This window comes from Mustelus asterias, chromosome 23 (genome assembly GCF_964213995.1).
Source record: "Mustelus asterias chromosome 23, sMusAst1.hap1.1, whole genome shotgun sequence".
Taxonomy (NCBI): Eukaryota; Metazoa; Chordata; class Chondrichthyes; order Carcharhiniformes; family Triakidae; genus Mustelus; species Mustelus asterias.
In genome coordinates this window covers 48,102,474-48,120,323 of record NC_135823.1, presented here as the reverse complement: position 1 = coordinate 48,120,323, position 17,850 = coordinate 48,102,474, and the positions used below count along the sequence as shown (strand labels likewise).

Below are 17,850 nucleotides of genomic sequence, written 5' to 3'. Positions count from 1 at the left end.
TTTACTTGATTACCTCTGGGCTTCAAGAAAGAAAGGCTTGCATTGTGATAGCTTTACACTGCCAAGTGATCCAGATCCTAAGAAGTACTTTTTGACGTGTAGCCGCAGTTGTAATGCAGGAAACGCGGCAATCAATGTTTGCACAGCAAGATCCCACAGACAACAATATTTTAATGAACATGAACCTTTTTTTTGAGCTGTTGATTGAAGGATAAACATTGGCCGAGGCATCGGGGAGAACTTCCTCGCTCTTCTTCTGAAGGGTGATTCAGGGAGCGAATTGCCGGCCAAATTTTCTGCCTTGAAAACTGTAATTCAAATGTCCGGTGTTCATCAAAGGCACCAGGTAAATGTAGGTCTTATCTTCTCCCAACCAAGACTGGTATCATTTGGGGTAAAGTGACCCGAGCTCATGGAAACAGTGGCATAGTGTGTACCAAGTTCAGCAGTAACCTGCCCGCTATAAGACTATTTATTGAGCACAGGGTTTGTGTGATTTTGTACCCATCTAGGATTTCAAGTGCAGCTATACAAAAATCGACAATAAATAGTAAAATAATCTTTCTTAAAATAACTAGCTGGAAGATTTATGAGAATGGGAATGTCTCTGAATTCCTTACAAACCATGTCTTGCCACCACGCCTGGCAGGTAGCAGTGTGAGATGCTCATTCTGAGTCAATCATTCATCCTCTCCCTAACAAACCTTTCCCAAATTGTGGGAAGCTGCCATAGAAATGCAAGCTTTCTTTTTGCCGAAAGCAAAATCCCAGAATTGAGATAATGGGGTAACAAGGCGGGCTTTTATTGAAAAATAAAATAGCTTTGGTTTCTGATTTAAAACATGTCCTGTGACTTAAACGCTGGGCTAATTTACCATTCTGTAACAGTGGGGGAAAGCCGGGCTCCATCTGTGTAGAGCAGGACACAGGGCTCAGCTAGGTTGCTGCTCGGCTTTCCAAGTGTTTAGCGTTTTGCTTTGATCAGTGTATAGGATATCACCAGAACTCGCTTTGAAACTGAGATGCTCCTAATTGCGGAGTCCAGTGATGTAATGACTGAGGTGGAAATGAGCCAATAATCCATTCTGATTAGAACCCTGTGGAGAGAGGAAAGGCACCGCACGCTGACTGGTTTGGCATTGCATCACTGGGGGACTGCAGGAGCAAGTCACCCAGGCGCCCTGCTTGCTAAATCGTTGCACAGAAGAAACTTCTTGAGGTAAAGGCGGATCAGGTTCATGTCACAGCTTCACCAGACAACAGGGACCCATTCCGGGCAGAGAATGTGTGCAGAGGATTCGCATCCACTTGTGGTTCCCCGCGGTTCAGGGCAGACACAGCGGCTGCAGGATCTGCTTCAGTGTGTTCAGACTGAGACAGGCCTGTCATCTGAGAACTACTGGGACCGAGATTGACCCTGCAAATATTGGAACCATTTAACCATGTGAGTACTGGAACTGGGAGCGTGTGATTAACACTGCATCAGTCCCCATCTGAGCACCATGTAGACCTGTTTGGGAGGTGAGATCTATTAAGTTGTCAAAGTTCACAGCTTTCTTGGACAGAGCGAGGTTGGATGTTCTTGATATTTAGATGTATAAAGTTGCAGGACTTGTAAGGATGATGAGACTTGTTGGATTTCTGGACTAGTAAGCCATATTGTTCTATTTGACTCTTCCCAATCCCACTGAAGGGTCTGCAGGTGTTTGACGGTTTTGAAACCAGCACCGTGGGGAATCTCGGCAGCTCTCTGATGGCTCCTCTAGTTTAGCCGGTGAGTTTTGTGAGTGACGAGGGAGGGACCCGGCTTTGATTTCCCGGTTTGTGCTGAGTGGACTCACTTCAGTCATTGTGGTGGGTTCCTTGGTCCCAGTTGCCGTGGTTTTGGGCTGGATGGAGCAGTTCGGGTGCCCCGCTGCTGATCGCTATCTAAGGAATGCGCTGAGCTATGCGGGTGTTGGCTGAGGAGAGAATGAAACTGGCTTTGTTTCTGAATTGACCCATTCAGCATCGAGGCTTCCAAAGCAGGAATGTAAATCCAGGCAAGGTACCGGGGGGAGGGGGGGGGTGGGCGGGGAAGGGGGGTGATGACATCCTGTGTGTACTCTCTGTATTGGAAAGTTTGTAATGTTCTCAACACTGCTGAAGCACCTCAGAATGCAGCTTGATCTGTGTAGAGAATGCCAATATCATTTCACCTTCCTGTTACGACCATCTGAAATGTTTTGTAATGTTCCTTTCAGATATTCTATGAATAAAGCACATTTTTGCATTAAAAAAAACTGTATTCCTGGAAGGAATGATGTGGAGATGTCGGCTTTGGACTGGGGTAAACACAGTAAGAAGTCTAACAACGCTAGGTTAAAGTCCAACAGGTTTATTTGGTAGCTAGTGGCATTTGCTACCAAATAAACCCGTTGGACTTTAACCTGGTGTTGTTAGACTTCCTAGAAGGAAGACAGCACTTTTATTAAAAGACAAGTGTAAAGGAGAAGGGAGTTAACCACAGTAAACGGAGTTGCTTTGAGCAACTTTATTAGTTGTCTTCATGTCGGATGAAACACATGTTCAATGTCCTGGAGGGTGGGCTGTGCACAGGGAACAGATGGCGAGGAGGAACCAGTCTTCTCCCGGGAGCCTATGACACTTTCAATAATTGAAGACAAAAAGAAAACTGTTCGGCAAACATGTTGGGAGATGGATGGAGTGGAGTCATGTTCCCATGGTGATGGAATGGTTGGGTAGATGAGTTCGTGTGATTTTTTTCTCTCTCTCGGTGTAGTGACTGCTGAACGCCAGTTAATCTAAACAGCAACGCGCCCTGATCCCCTGCCAAAGAACACCAACCGTGCCCTGGGCAAGCAAAGTGCCATTATGTTCCGGAGCTGATGTTTGCAGTATTGTTAAAGCCGCAGTCCACAGCTAGAATGAACAATGAATCAGAGGCAGCAGCAGCAGGCACTCTCTGAATGACATCGCTCTGATTGCCCTCTCAGTGCACTCTGTAAACCTGACCGAATCCATTTCAAACTGACTGCTTTCCCCCAGGAGCTAATGGGACAGGTAAACAGTTTTGGAGGCGAATTCACGGCGGGCGAACAAGTATTATAATTCGCCCTGACTTGCGGGCTGCGATGTAGCCACAGCAATGATCGGGAGACCGGCGCTGCTCCGAAAATGTTGCCAACATTTCGCTGCCGGTTCGCAAAGCCGCGACTGGAAAGTTTAGCAGCGAACTTTGGGAGTGCTCGGGTCGTGGCAGTGAAACATCTATCTATCTTTAAACCTGGCAAGGAGATTCTCGCATTCTGTCACTGCACCAGGAATGTAGCTTCACTGAGGCTTCATATCCCAGCTTTGCACTCAGTGCCAGCGCTGCTTCCCGGCAGCTTGGCTGAGGGAGGAGCCAATCACTCAATTCATGTAAAAACTCGCCCTGTGTTATTCAGCCCGGATATGGGTTAGGTTCCTGAGTTAAGCAGACACTTGGGTAAACCCTGCTTGCCTCCCATCCTAGCTTCCTCTGAAATCCTTGAAGATCTTAGGAGGGACGTTACGATTTGGAGGACTGGGGAATGTGGACATCATTCCGGACTTTTGCAATGGGAGGTGTTGTGAAACTGGGATGACTTAGCACACAGGGAGTCTAACTGAAGGCAGCAGAGGTAGAGATAGTAATACGTAGACAGAGAATGCTGCAAATAGTCAGCGGGCCAGGCAGCTTCTGTGGAGAGAGGAGCAGAGTTCACCTTTCGGCTCAATGACCTTCTATCAGAACTGGAAATGCTGCTACACATTCTCCAATCATTCCCAAAGACCGATAAACGCCACCCGGGGACTTGGTAGAACCTCCCCATCCGTTCAGGTGAGGCCTTGCGCAACTCGAGCTAAAGAAATGACACAAAAGGATATTTAGCTGCCCGCCATGTAGCTGCCCGCTGACTCTGGTAAGGAATGTCGGCTGAACTCGCTCGCTGAGTCTGGACTCATCAATGCTCAATAGTCTGTTTGTATCCTTCCTGAGCTTGCTGTCAGGGGAGTGTCTGCTTAGGGGAAAGTCCTGCCCAGGGGAAAGTCCTGCCCAGGGGAAATTCCTGCCCAGGCGAGGGTCCAGGAGCTCAGGGAAAGGTCCTGCCCAGGTGAAGATCATGATGTGGAGATGCCGGCGTTGGACTGGGGTAAACACCGTAAGAAGTTTAACAACACCAGGTTAAAGTCCAACAGGTTTATTTGATAGCAAAACCAAATAAACCTGTTGGACTTTAACCTGGTGTTGTTAAACTTCTTATGGTGACGATCATGCATGGGAGGGTTCTGTCCAGAAGAAGGTCCTGCTCAGGGGAAGGTCCTGCCCAGGTGAGGATCATGCCATGGGATCCTGTCCAGGAGAAGGCCTGCCCAGGTGAGGGTTCTGCCCCAGAGGAGTGTCCTGCCCAGGAGAGGGTTCTGCCCCAGAGGAGTATCCTGCCCAGGAGAGGGTTCTGCCCCAGAGGAGTATCCTGCCCAGGAGAGGGTTCTGCCCCAGAGGAGTATCCTGCCCAGGAGAGGGTTCTGCCCAGGTGAAGGTCCTGCTCAGGGGAAGATCCTGCCCAGGAGAGGGTTCTGCCCAGGAGAAGGCCTGCCCAGGTGAGGGTTCTGCCCCAGAGGAGTATCCTGCCCAGGTGAGGTTTCTGCCCAGGCGAGAGTCCTACCCAGAGGAAACCAAGTGGGGGCCTTGCCAGGGGAGGATCTAGCTCAAGGGAAGATCTTGCTCACGACAGGACCTTGCCCAGGGGTCCTCTAGTTACTCTGAGGTCTGTAAAAAGAGCAAAGAATGTAATTGGAGACAAAATGTGATGGCTAATGGATAGTATACGTTTCAGAGTTCAGCAGCTGAGACTCTGACCAGTTATTTCATTGGAAATTCATCCCAGTTGCCTCTATAAAACTTACTATATTCCACAAAGTTGACATGAAATGTAGGATGTGAGGAGATTGCAGTTATTTGCCGCCAAGCAACTGGTTGAATAAAAATCATTAAAACATTTCCTATTCACAGAGCCCAACGCCAGTGAAGTTGAGCCTTTTTGTGTGTGCTCTCTAAGTTGATGATTAGCCCTGCCTGTCTGCAAAACCTCAGTGGCTTGAATAGTCGCCTTGTGTCTCGGTGTCCACAGGACTGATTGCATCAAGGTGTGGGCTACCCAGGGCTCTGCGTGATTCTCTCTGGCTGCTAGAGTTGGCTTCAGTTGCTTTAGGTTTGGGTAGAAATGGAAACAACTGATTTGAAATCAGTGAAATGATGTGAAAGAATATTAGTCCATGCAAGCATTGACGGATTTTACTCATTCCATTTTGTTTAAAATTGCAGAGAGAAAATGGTGCAGAAATACCAATCTCCAGTACGGGTCTACAAGTACACTTTTGAAATGGTGATGGCGGTGAGTTAATGATGTTTAATTACAATGGATGCCCTGGCATACACACTGCAGAATCAGAACATCAAGACACTTCCTTTACTCAGGAATTTACACATCTTGTTAACCAGGTGAAGTTGAGGAGATAGCTAAAGGCCTTTGCATCCAACAACCACTTTTTGAATTGATCAAGCTCACCTTCTTATGATATCTTTGATCCTTTCTCACTCCAGAAATCTAATTGTCTCCAAAACCTCACCATCGGTGTTTTTAAAAATTTATTCTTTTGTGGAATATGGACGTCATTGGTTAGGCCAACATTTGTTACTCTTGAAAACCATCCCTAATTGTCCCCAAGAAGGTGGTAATGAGCCATCTCCTTGAGCCACTGCAGTCCATGTGATGTAGGTACACCCGCAGTGCTGTTAGAGAGGGCATTCCAGGATTTTGACCCAGTGACAGTGAAACAATAGTGATTTGGCTCCAAATCAGGATGATATGTGGCTTGGAGGGGAACTTGCGGGTGGTGGTGCTCCAATGCATTCTGGGTGGTACAGGTCACGGGTTTGGAATGTGCTAGCAAAGGAGCCCTGGTGTGTGGTTGCAGTGCACCTTGTAGATGGTAAACACTGCTGCCACTGTGCATCAGTGTTGCAGGAAGTTCATGCTTTGGAGAGTTACCTGCTGCAGAATTTGCAGCTTCTGACCTGTTCCTGATGCCACAGACTTTATATGGCTGGTCGAGTTCAGTCAGTGGTAACCCTGAAGATATTGATGATGAGGGACAAATTGATGGTAATGCCATCAAATGTCAAGAGGCAGTGGTTAGATTCTCTCTTGTTGGAAATGATCATTGCAATTTCTACAGCGCAAATGTTACTTTCCATTTGTCAGCCCAAGCCAGAATGTCATCCTGGTCTTGCTACGTATGGAAACGGACTGCTTCAGTATCAGAGGAATTGTGAATGGTGCTGAACATTGTGCAAACATCAGTGAATATCCCTACTTCCAACCTTAAGTTGGAGGGAAGGTCATTGATGAAGCAGCTGAAGATGGTTGGGTCAAGTGTCTTTCACTGTTCATTTATTGCACAATATACTAGCATTTGGTGTGTCAGCTGTAGCTCAGTGGGTCACATCCTTGCTTATTTGTCTGAGTTGTGGGTTCAAGTGACTCAACCACAAAAATCTGACTCGACATTTCAAAGCAGAACTGAGGGAGTTAAATTGTCAGATGTACAATTTCTCCAATGAGATATTAAACTGAGGCCTTGTCTGTCCTCTCAGACAGTTTTAAAATATCGTATGACATTATTTGAAAGAACAGCAGGGTAGGTATCCCTGGTACCTTGGAGCCATTATTTATCCCTCAATCAACATCATAGAAACAAATTACCTGGGCATTATCACATTGCTGTTTGTGGGATCTTGCTCTGCACCAATTGACTGTAACATTTATATTAGCACACTGGAACAGTTAATACACTTCGAAAGTACTTAATCGAAGAGCTCTGGACATCCTGAGGTTGTGAAAGGTGCTATGCAATTGTAAATCTTTCTTTTCATTGAAACTGCTACCCAACTTTTTTTTAACTCATTCATGGGATGTGGGCATCACTGGAGTAGCATTTACAGTCCATCCCTAATTGCCCTTGAACTGAGTGACTTGCTGGGCCATTTAAGTGTTATTGCAGGTTTGGAGTCTCATGTAGGCCAGACCAGGTAAGGATGGCAGATTTCCTTCCCAAAAGACATTAGTGAACCAGATAGGTTTTTATGACAATGGTTTCGTGGTCATTATTAGACTTGTTTTCATTGAATTCAAATTTCATCTCCCGCAGCGGGATCTTAACTCCAATCCCCGGAACATTACCCTGGGTCTCTGGATTACTAGTCTAGTGATACTGCCATTATGCTACCACTTCCCCTTGATGTCAAGGCAAGGCAGTTTTTTTTCCTTCTGCTCTTCCTATTCTCACTATCTCTCCTATTCCCTCACATTGTCACTCAGAAATCCCTTCCTTTAGCACCTTTAATATTGTGATCAGAATAACTTGTAAGTGAAATATTTTAAGAATGGGAGAAAAATGGTGTGGAGGGTTAATAATCTTCAGTATATATTGATTGCAAAGATGACCTTTTACACAGTACATTCTGATCCTGCTCTGAGTGTCAGAACTGAGGAGTCTTGAACTTGAACCAGAACCAGTCCTGTAGCATGGAGCATGTGAGATTTCAGAATGGCTGCAATTATCTGTCAGCGCTGAGTATCCATCAGTAATTGGACCCACCTCGATGCCTCTAGTATGTGGATTGGGCTGCTGAGCGTGGTACTGAATCACACTGACACAAAACTGCAGTCAGTCCTGCTGGAAACTGAATAGAAATTGTTTGAGGATGAATCAAGTTTCAACAATGATGTCTCCAGGGCTGAATACTCTCCCAATCCTAACTGTGTAAATGACACATGAAGAAATGCCCTCTTTAGCAAGGCACAGGAATGTCCCGGAAGTCCATTGAACGATGTCAGAGTCAACTCTGTCAAGAGTGAAACCCTTTCAAGGAACCTATTCCGAATGAACAATCAGAGCCAGCAGTGCCACTCTGTGTCTCAGAGTTATACAAACGTCACACAGTAACCTATTGTGAGTGCGGTCACATGCTCCTTCTGTCCATCCTACAGAACAGATGTGCCTGCTGCTCTTCACACAGGGCCCCTGTTGTCGAAGATATCTTATGTAAGAGTGGAGAGGGGACAGGAGTATCTCAGCAGGAATCTACCAACTCCGTCCATGCTCTTCAAACTGGTTCGGTGAAACTCAGGAGGTTCTATTTCATCCCTCTCCTCTCACTTGTACAGTAACATTTTCTGAGCCCTGGAGAACTCGCATTTGTCCATAGGTTTGCTATGGGGTTACAAACTGATATTAGTGCTGCTATAGAAAGGGCAATTATTAAATAATTGTCTGTGTTTCTCTAGGTCGCTTTCACACATATAGACAGCCATCCATCACTACCTTTCATTTGCTTTCTCTCGCTCAGTAATAATCAGGACTGGCCATGTCTGTTTCTCTCATTCCCCCTCTCTCATCCCCACAATATGTGTTTGTGTATTTCTGTCTCTCATAGTCCTGGTTAAATAAAGCAAACACTCCTTTTTTTAGAAGCTGTCAATGAATAGGCTTCCTGCCAACATACCTCATAGATTATCCTGACAACATGAATCTACATGTGACAGAAGTCTCCGTGTGTGTGTGTTTCTGTGTCACATGTAGATACGTTAGGATAAATCTATGAAGTGGTGGAATGGTGGCACAGTGGTTAGCACTGGCACAATGCCCGCTCATTGGCAGTTTCTAATAAAAAGAGTTGTGTGGTTTATTTAAAAAACACTATGTTTGTAAAGTGAAATACATTGTCACTATTCCAAATTAAAAGTTTTTTTTAAAGTTAAAGTTTATTTATTAGTGTCACAAGTAGGCTTACATTAACACTGCAATGAAGCTACTGTGAAAATTGCCTAGTTACCACACTCCGGCACCTGTTCAGGTGCACTGAGGGAGAATTTAGTATGGCCAATGCACCTAACCAGCATGTCTTTCAGACTGTGGGAAGAAACTGGAGCACCCAGAGGAAACCCACACAGACAAGGGGAGAATGTGCAGACTCTGCACAGACAGTGACTCAAGCCAGGAATCAAACCTGGGTCCCTGGTACTGTGATGCAGCGGTGCTAACCACTGTGCCACCATTCCACTGCAAATTATTTGTCCAGTGAGGAAACTGCATGGTCACCCAGTCAAATAAAGATACAATCATCTGCTTACAGAATTGGATTCACACACACAGACTGCATCAATTATCTGATCAGGGGTTAATCCCATGGTACCTGACCATTGATGTGCTGACCCCAATAACCACTTCCTTTCCCTGATTTTTGGTAGTCAAATACATAATACAAGCCTATTTGTGACCTAAATTGCATTTGCCAGTCATTCAGTGCTGGCTAGTGGAGGCCAAAATATTGCTAACATAAAGATTGGTTAAACACAGTAGCACAGCATGGGCAACACGGTGGCCCTGTGATTAGCACTGCTGCCTCACAATGCCAGGGACCTGGGTTCGATTCCCAGCTTGGGTCACTGTTTGTGCAGAGTCTGCACGTTTTCCCCGTGTCTGCGTGGATTTCCTCCAGATGCTCCAGTTTCCTTCCACAGTCCAAAGGATGTGCTGGGTAGATGCATTGGCCATGCTAAATACTCCCTCAGTGTACCCAAACAGGTACCAGAGTGTGGCAACTAGGGGATTTTCACAGTAACTTCATTGCAGTGTTAATGTAAGCCTACTTGTGACACTAATAAATAAACTTTAAACATGACGTGGTCATTTAAAAGTAAGTGGCAGAAAATGGGGGTAAAAATGTTGGTAGTGATGACAAAGGCTTTTTCCTTTGCAAAGATCTTGTGTTAACAATAGTCACTGACAGCACTGAGTGAGCTGCCTCAATAGATATGAGAGAAGGAAACATGGTGTGTGGCAAACGGATGGAACGTAAGAACATAGGAAATAGAATTAGGCCATTTGGCCTATTGAACCTGCTCAACATTCAACTACACCATGGCTGATCTTCTTGCACTATCCCATATCCCTTGATAACTTTAATAACTAGAAACCTATCAATTTTTGTCTTGAACCTACCCAATGACTGAGCTCCACAGCCTTCAAGTATAGAGAATTTCAAAGATTGACCACCCTCTAAGTTAAGAAATTCCTCCTCATTGTGGCTCTAAATGGCCCATCTCTTATTCTGAGACTGTGTCCCCTGGTTCTAAACCTACCAGCCAGAAGAAGTATCCTTCCTGCATCTACCCCTGTCAAGCCTTTTAAGAATTTTGCATGTTTCAATGAGATCACCTCTCATTCTTCTAAACTCTAGAAAATACCAGCCCAGCGTCCTCAATCAATCCTCATAGGTCAAACCCATCATCCCAAGAATCAGTCTGGTGAAGCTTCATTGCATTCCTTCTATGGCAAGTATATCCTAATCTAGGTAAGAAAACCAAAACTGTACACAGTGCTCTAGATGCAGTCTCACCAAGGCTTTATACAACTGCAGCAATACCTTTTTTATTCCTGTACTCAAATCCTCTAGCAATAAAAGCCAACATACAACTTACCTTTCTAATTGCTTTTCTGCATCTGCATGTTATCTTTCAGTGACTTGCGAACAAAGGCACCCAGGTCCCTTTGGACATCAAAATTTCCCAATCTCTCACCATGTGATAAATACTCTGCATTTCTATTTTTCCTTGGCTCTTAAGTATTTCCGTGAGGATTTTGCTTCCTCCTCCATGAAGACAAACACAAAGTATTTGTTTAGTTTCTCTGCCATTTCCTTAGTGCCCAGTATGTCATCCCTTTCTATATGATTGAAAATGCTGTACAGTGAGGGGGTAGTTGGTAAGATGACCCTGTTTGCTTCTTCAGAGCACCCTCCCTGTCGGGCAGCCTATCTAGAAAAAGGCATAGGGTGTAACAACAACTTGTATTTATATAGCAGCACATTTTAGATTTAGCAAAATGTGCTTCACAAAAATATTATTAAATAAAGTTGGACACCAAGTCACAAAAAGAGATGTTAGCACAGATGACCAAAAGCTTGGTCAAAGAGGTAAATTTTAAGGAGAATCTTTGAAGTACAAAAGCAAGGTAGATGGCAGAGAAGTTTAGTGAGGGAGATTCAGGGCTAAGCCTCAGGCAGCTGAAGGCACAGTTGACATTGGTGAAGCAATTTACATCAGCGATGTGCAAGAGGCCAAAATTAGAGAAGGGCAGATACCTGAGCGGGTTGTGAGGCTGGAGGAGATAGATAAAGATCAGAGCATAGATGGATTTTAAAATGAAGATGAGAATTTTTCAATCAAAGCATTGTTTAAATGGGAGATAATCGAGTTCAGTTAGTGCGGGGGTGAGAGCTGAATGGGACTTGCTATGCATTATAATACTGACCATTACTGACTGCATTACGATACTGACCATTACTGACTGCATTACGATACTGACCATTACTGACTGCATTATGATACTGACCATTACTGACTGCATTACGATACTGACCATTACTGACTGCATTACGATACTGACCATTACTGACTGCATTATGATACTGACCATTACTGACTGCATTACGATACTGACCATTACAGACTGCATTACGATACTGATCATTACTGACTGCATTACAATACTGACCATTACTGACAGTGCATCAGGCAATTGACCATTACTGACAGTACATTAGGATACTGACCATTACTGACAGTGCATTACAATACTGAACATTACTGACAGTGTATTACAATACTGATCATTACTAACAGTGCACTAGAATACTGACCATTACTGACCATTGCTGACTGCATTACAATACTGACCATTAGTGACAGTGCATCAGGATACTGACCATTACTGACAGTGCAGTACGATACTGGCCGTTACTGACAGTGCATTACAATACTGACCGTGACTGACAGTGCATTAAAATACTGAACTTTACTGACAGTGCATTACGATACTGACCATTATTGACAGTGCAGTACGATACTGGCCGTTACTGACAGTGCATTATGATACTGACCATTACTGACAGTGCATTACAATACTGACCATTACTGACAGTGCATTACGATATTGATCATTACTGACAGTGCATTAAGATACTGACCGTTACTGACAGTGCATTACGATATTGATCATTACTGACAGTGCAGTATGATACTGGCTATTACTGACAGTGCATTACGATACTGACCATTACTGAGCGTGTATTAAGATACTGACCGTTACTGACAGTGCATTACGATATTGATCATTATTGACAGTGCATTAAGATACTGACCGTTACTGACAGTGCATTAAGATACTGACCGTTACTGACAGTGCATTACGATATTGATCATTATTGACAGTGCATTAAGATACTGACCATTACTGACAGTGCATTACGATACTGACCATTACTGATAGTGCATTAAGATTCTGACCATTACTGGCAGTTGATTCGTCGGATCCCTAATGTGTGTATTAGACACAGGTGACCTCACACCAGATGACACAACTGTGTTAATCTGTGGCTTGTTCCTAAATTTGCTTCCAATTAGATGCATCTCTACCTGTTATTATTGGGCAGGTGGGCACAATCTACCAGAGGTCAACTTGTATTAACCGACATTGCCCCTTTTCCTTATCCATGACATTCCTTAGTTAACATATTAAAGGAGAATTCCCATTGGGAAAACCACTGTCTCAGTCACTTGGAAATATCAGAAAAATATCAGTGCTGTTACAAAGCCTTACGCAAGAAGAATGGTCAGTTCAGTGAGGGTCACTGCTCGCTGTCGAGCTGTAGCCCAGAGAGAAGCACAGCCTTTGGGGGAGGAATTGGCAAAAGCAGCCAAACGGCTGATGTGATGTAGAAGACTGTGAAAGGGCGGAATTGTGGGATTTGGTCTTTACATCAGCTAATGAGTGACTTGAACATTGATTTGATTATCAGCAATATGTGCTCTGGGGGTGGCACAGTGTGGAGATGCCGGCGTTGGACTGGGGTGAACACAGTAAGAGTTTTAACAACACCAGGCTAAAGTCCAATAGGTTTATTTGGTAGCAAACGCCACTAGCTTTCGGAGCGCTGCTCCTTCGTCAGATGGAGTGGAAATCTGCTCTCAAACAGGGCACAGAGACACAAAATCAAGTTACAGAATACTGATTAGAATGCAAATCTCTACAGCCAACCAGGTCTTAAAAATACAGACAATGTGAGTGGAGGGAGCATTAAGCACAGGTTAAAGAGATGTGTATTGTCTCCAGACAGGACAGCCAGTGAGTCACTCCATCTGACGAAGGAGCAGCGCTCCGAAAGCTAGTGGCGTTTCCTACCAAATAAACCTGTTGGACTTTAACCTGGTGTTGTTAGACTCCTTACGGTGGCACAGTGGCACAGTGGTTAGCACTGCTGCCTCACAGCGCCAGGGACCCAGGTTCGATTCCTTGGCTCATTGTCTGTGTGGAGTCTGCACATTCTCCCCGTGACTGCATGGGTTTCCTCCGGGTGCTCCGGTTTCCTCCCACAGTCCAAAAGAATGCTGGTTAGGTGCATTGGCCATGCTAAATTCTCCCTCAGTGTACCCGAACAGGTGCTGGAGTGTGGCGACTTGGGGATTTTCACAGTAACTTCATTGCAGTGTTAATGTAAGCCTACTTGTGACTAATAAATAAACTTTACTTTGGTGGAAATCTGAGGGTTAAGGGAGGCACTGTGGCACAGTGGTTAGCACTGCTGCCTCACAGTGCCAGGCACCCGAGTTCAATTCCGGCCTTTGGTGACTATGTGGAGTTTGCACATTCTCCCTGTGTCTGTGAGGGTTTCCTCTGGGTGCTCCGGTTTCCTCCCACATCCAAAGATGTGCAGGTTAGGTGGATTGGCTATGGTACATAAATGGGGTTATGGGGATGGGCCTGAGTGAGACGCTCTGTCAGAGAGTCAATGCAAACTTAATGGGCGAAATGGCCTCTTTCTGTTCCACAGGGATTCTACGAAATGATGTCTATTTCTTCCCTCTCTGAAGAATTTATCTTTTTATTCCAGGCTTATGAGAAGAGATTCCCGACATGCCCCTTGATCCCGGTTTTCCTAGGTAGTGAGAAACTTAGTGAGTACAAGAGTGAAGATGAATCACTGCACATTGTGGAGAGGATCTGCAAGCTGAATGTGGATGCACCACGACTGCTGAAGAAGGTGAGTTTGTGTTGCCAGTTACTTGTGTAACAGTTAAGTTCTGATCTTATAGAAAAGCCCTTTACAGACAGCACCGTGCACCTGATCATGAGCATCAGGACTGAGGTTGCCTGACCCGGCCTGGGAGTGATCAGACCTCTGCTGGGCAAAGATGGGAATATCAGACATAGGCTGAGCCTGGGAATATTGGACCTGGGAGTACTAAAACTGGGAGTAGATTGAGAGTATCAGACCTTTATTTTTATGCGGTAATTTGGAATGCACTGCCTGAAAGTGATGGAAGCATCAACAGGAACTTTCAAAAAGGAATCGAATCTTCTACTTAAAAATACATTTGCAACAGAATGGAACTAATTGGATAGAACTGACATGGGCATGATGGGCTGAATGGCCATGCTGCATTCTTCTGTGAATCTCTGATCAACGCTGAGCAAGGCTGGCTGGGAGTATCTAATGTATGCTAGGCTGCATTCTCAGTATTGGACTAGCGTTGCATTGTGCTCGGTTTGACAAGAATTGGGTTCATTCCGAGCCTTCCTGCCAGTTGTTTCTGGTGACAGAAGAGGCCGACACAGCTCTGACCCCGATCCCCTTGCCATCCGTGACACACCCTCTTTGCCCATTGCAGATCGCAGGAGTGGAATATGTCTCCTTCATCCAGAAGAACACAGTGAACTGGAAGGAGCGCACACTGCTGATCGAGGCTCACAATGAGACGTTTTCCAACAGGGTCTTTGTCAATGAGATCTGCAGTTACAGTGTGAGTTGTGGAAACTGGCAGTTAAAAGTTGTGCTTTATTGCTCTGTATTTCAAAGTTAGATTTTAACCTAAATCTCTGCGCACCTCCACTACTCTCTCCTCCCATAAGATTGTTTTCCCTTTAAACACCTGTCCTAATAACTCCTTTTGTGGGCATGATAGATTTTGTTTTATGCTGCTCCTGTCAAGCACCTTGGAATGTTTTATTACATTAAAGGTGCTATATAAATATAGGTTGTTGGATTCTGCATGCTAGTCATACTTTCTGTCTTGATTTTCTGCTTTTGCCTCCTATTTTTTGGTCGCTGTCTGTGTTCTACCTGCCCCATGGCTAAGGTGTGTCTGCATACTGTCTGGACACTGTCTACATTTCCTATTTCCTTGCGTTTGCTGCGTGACTGGAGTCTGTGGTATTTGTGTTGATGGGTGCTGATGTGGTGCTGAGTGGAGAATTTGTGTGAATGCCACTTTTAAACGCACCTGTGCCGATTTCCCTGGCCAGGTTCACCCTGACAATGAGGACTGGACCTGCTTTGAACAGTCTGCGTCACTGGACATCAAGTCTTTCTTTGGATTTGAAAGCTCAGTGGAAAAGATTGCAATGAGACAATACACTGCCAACATCAAGAAGGTAAGAGACTTTCCTGTTCTCTCTATCTCCTGTCACTGCGGTGGTGGGATGTGAGAGCTAATCGGATTATGGACAGATGGTGCAGTGAATTAGACTCTGCTCACGCAGCCCTGGGATCTAGGTTCAAATCCAGCCCAAATTCTTCTGATGGGAATCTCCTTTCTGTGCTGGCTGGAAGAGTCCTTTGTGAAATGGTTTGATGCTCTCTGAGTTCAGTGTCTGGTGCTCTGTCTGTGTGGAGTTTGCACTGTCTCCCCATGGGTTTCCTCCAGGTGCTCCAGTTTCCTCCCACAATCCAAAGATGTGCAGGTTAGGTGGATTGGACATGGTAAATGTGTGGGGTTACGGGGATGCGCCAGGGTGAGATGCTCTGTCAGAGAGCTGGTGCAGACTTGATGGGCTGAATGGCCTCCTTCTGCACTGTAGGGATTCAAGACAGATGACAACACGGAGCTAACAGCACAGATCTCTTCAAGGCATTCTATATCATCAATGTTTCCTGATCCCTCTGAGGAACTGACTATAGCTGTGCTGTTAAATCATTAGATTATCTCCATCCCATATACAATCAGCCAGGATTTAACTGGTCAGGTTCCAGCCCGGTGCTTTGCAATCGCAGTAACCTAACAATACATTTTACACAAGGCAGTGACTCTCTGGTGTTACATTAAACTGTCCACTGCTCATGTGTGAGCCTAGATGGCAAGTGATTCAGCTACAGGGACAGCGCAGCTCAACCTGACCCTGCCCTTCCTTGACCTCCAGAATTCAAGATACCTTTCTGCAGCTTGAACAGGAGCAGGAATCCTGGTTGATGTTCTCTGTCCTCAGTCCATGGAGACTGAATCCAGTTGTAGCAGACTGAACCATAACTTCTGGGACCAGTCTGTGAGTCTAACCTGCCTTACCCTGCATGGTTCAGAGCTTCACTGGGTGGTCAGTTCAGCCACTAAAAGACCGAGGAGTGTGAAATTGTAATCATTTTAATAAACTTCCCATCTGGTAATTTAATATTAATGAAGAGCTTGCATTAAATAACATCTTAATCCATCATCAGAGATTTCCAACGCACCTTACGACGATAAATTACTTTTTTTGAAGTGCCAACATATTTTTATCCGGATGCCTACACTGCAGATGTTTTTCTACATTAAAGGCATGATAGCAATAAAAATTGTTATAACGCAGGCAAACTTGGCAGCCAGATTGGACACAGCAAGATCCCAAATGAATGGCTGATCAGTGAATCTATTTTAGTGGTGTTGCTTCAGGGATAGATCTCATCCAGGATGCTGGGGAGAACTTCCATATTCTACTTTGAAGCTATCACTTTTATGTCCACCTGAGAGGGCATATGTGGTCTTCATTTAATGTTTCACTCAAAACACCGCAGCTCCCACAGTGCAGCATCCCCTCAGTAATGCAATGGAGCATCAGCCTAGATTAGAAGTTTGAATCCTGGAGTGGGACTTGAATTCTCTAGCTTCTGACTCAGAGTGCTACCCACTGAGTTGATATAACAAATGAGCTATTCGTAAATTAAGTGAGAAGCTGGTCGGAAAATGCTTTCTCTTGGTTTGGTGCTAAGTGGCTCTTGTCCAAAGTGCTTCAGTGCTGCTGGTCTAAGTCTTTCTGAAATGTAAGGCACTATGCAATCAATTCTGTTATGTTTCAGGGTAAAGAAGTTATTGAACATTATCTGAATGAGCTGACTGCACAGGGTATCCGACATATTCCCCGCTGGACTCCCCGTGCGACTGTTGCCAGAGTAGAGATAGTGCCAGAGTCCAGGCAACCAGTACTAGCACCAGTGCTGGATCTCAGGGTAGAGCCATCAGAGGATCTGGCACACAGCAGTACCAAAGAACCATTGACCAGCCAGTGTGGGCAGGAAACACAGGCCGCAATAGCAGATGGTAAGTTTCTGCAAACATCAGGTATGACTCCTTCTCTTCCCTGGCTGTTTTTATATATATATATATAAAACAGAATCAAGTTAATTTAATGCTTATGGAGAACCACAGGGCTGATTGCTATCATTGCAGAAGAGTGGGGCAATCTTGGTCTTTCCAACTTTGAAATAATGTCAGTTGGTATGTGATCCAATCGAGATAGAAATTTGTTAATGGTATGAATCATTCACCATTGCTTTCCTGGAGGGAGATTAATGGTGGGACACCCATCACGTTGGCAGTGATATACACAAGCAATAATCCCTGTGTTTGAGTATGCTGACCTTCCTTAAAGACATTAGTCAACTAGGAAGTC

At 44.8% G+C, this 17,850-nt stretch overlaps 1 protein-coding gene across 3 annotated transcripts in view; it reads left to right on the top strand.

Moving 5' to 3' along the window:
- Positions 1-1,319: 1,319 nt before the first annotated feature.
- LOC144510719 (SEC14-like protein 5) overlaps positions 1,320-17,850 on the top strand; it is a 36,519-nt gene continuing 19,988 nt past the window's right edge. For 2 of the 3 annotated variants that reach the window (XM_078240471.1, XM_078240468.1), the window contains exons 1-6: positions 3,490-3,865; positions 5,351-5,420; positions 14,042-14,191; positions 14,820-14,951; positions 15,454-15,582; positions 17,258-17,498. In XM_078240471.1, the coding sequence (XP_078096597.1) occupies positions 5,358-5,420; positions 14,042-14,191; positions 14,820-14,951; positions 15,454-15,582; positions 17,258-17,498 (715 nt within the window). In that variant the 5' untranslated portion in view covers positions 3,490-3,865; positions 5,351-5,357. Of the gene's footprint in view, positions 1,445-3,489; positions 3,866-5,350; positions 5,421-14,041; positions 14,192-14,819; positions 14,952-15,453; positions 15,583-17,257; positions 17,499-17,850 lie in introns of those variants that run through there. The other variant, XM_078240470.1, reaches the window with a different exon arrangement.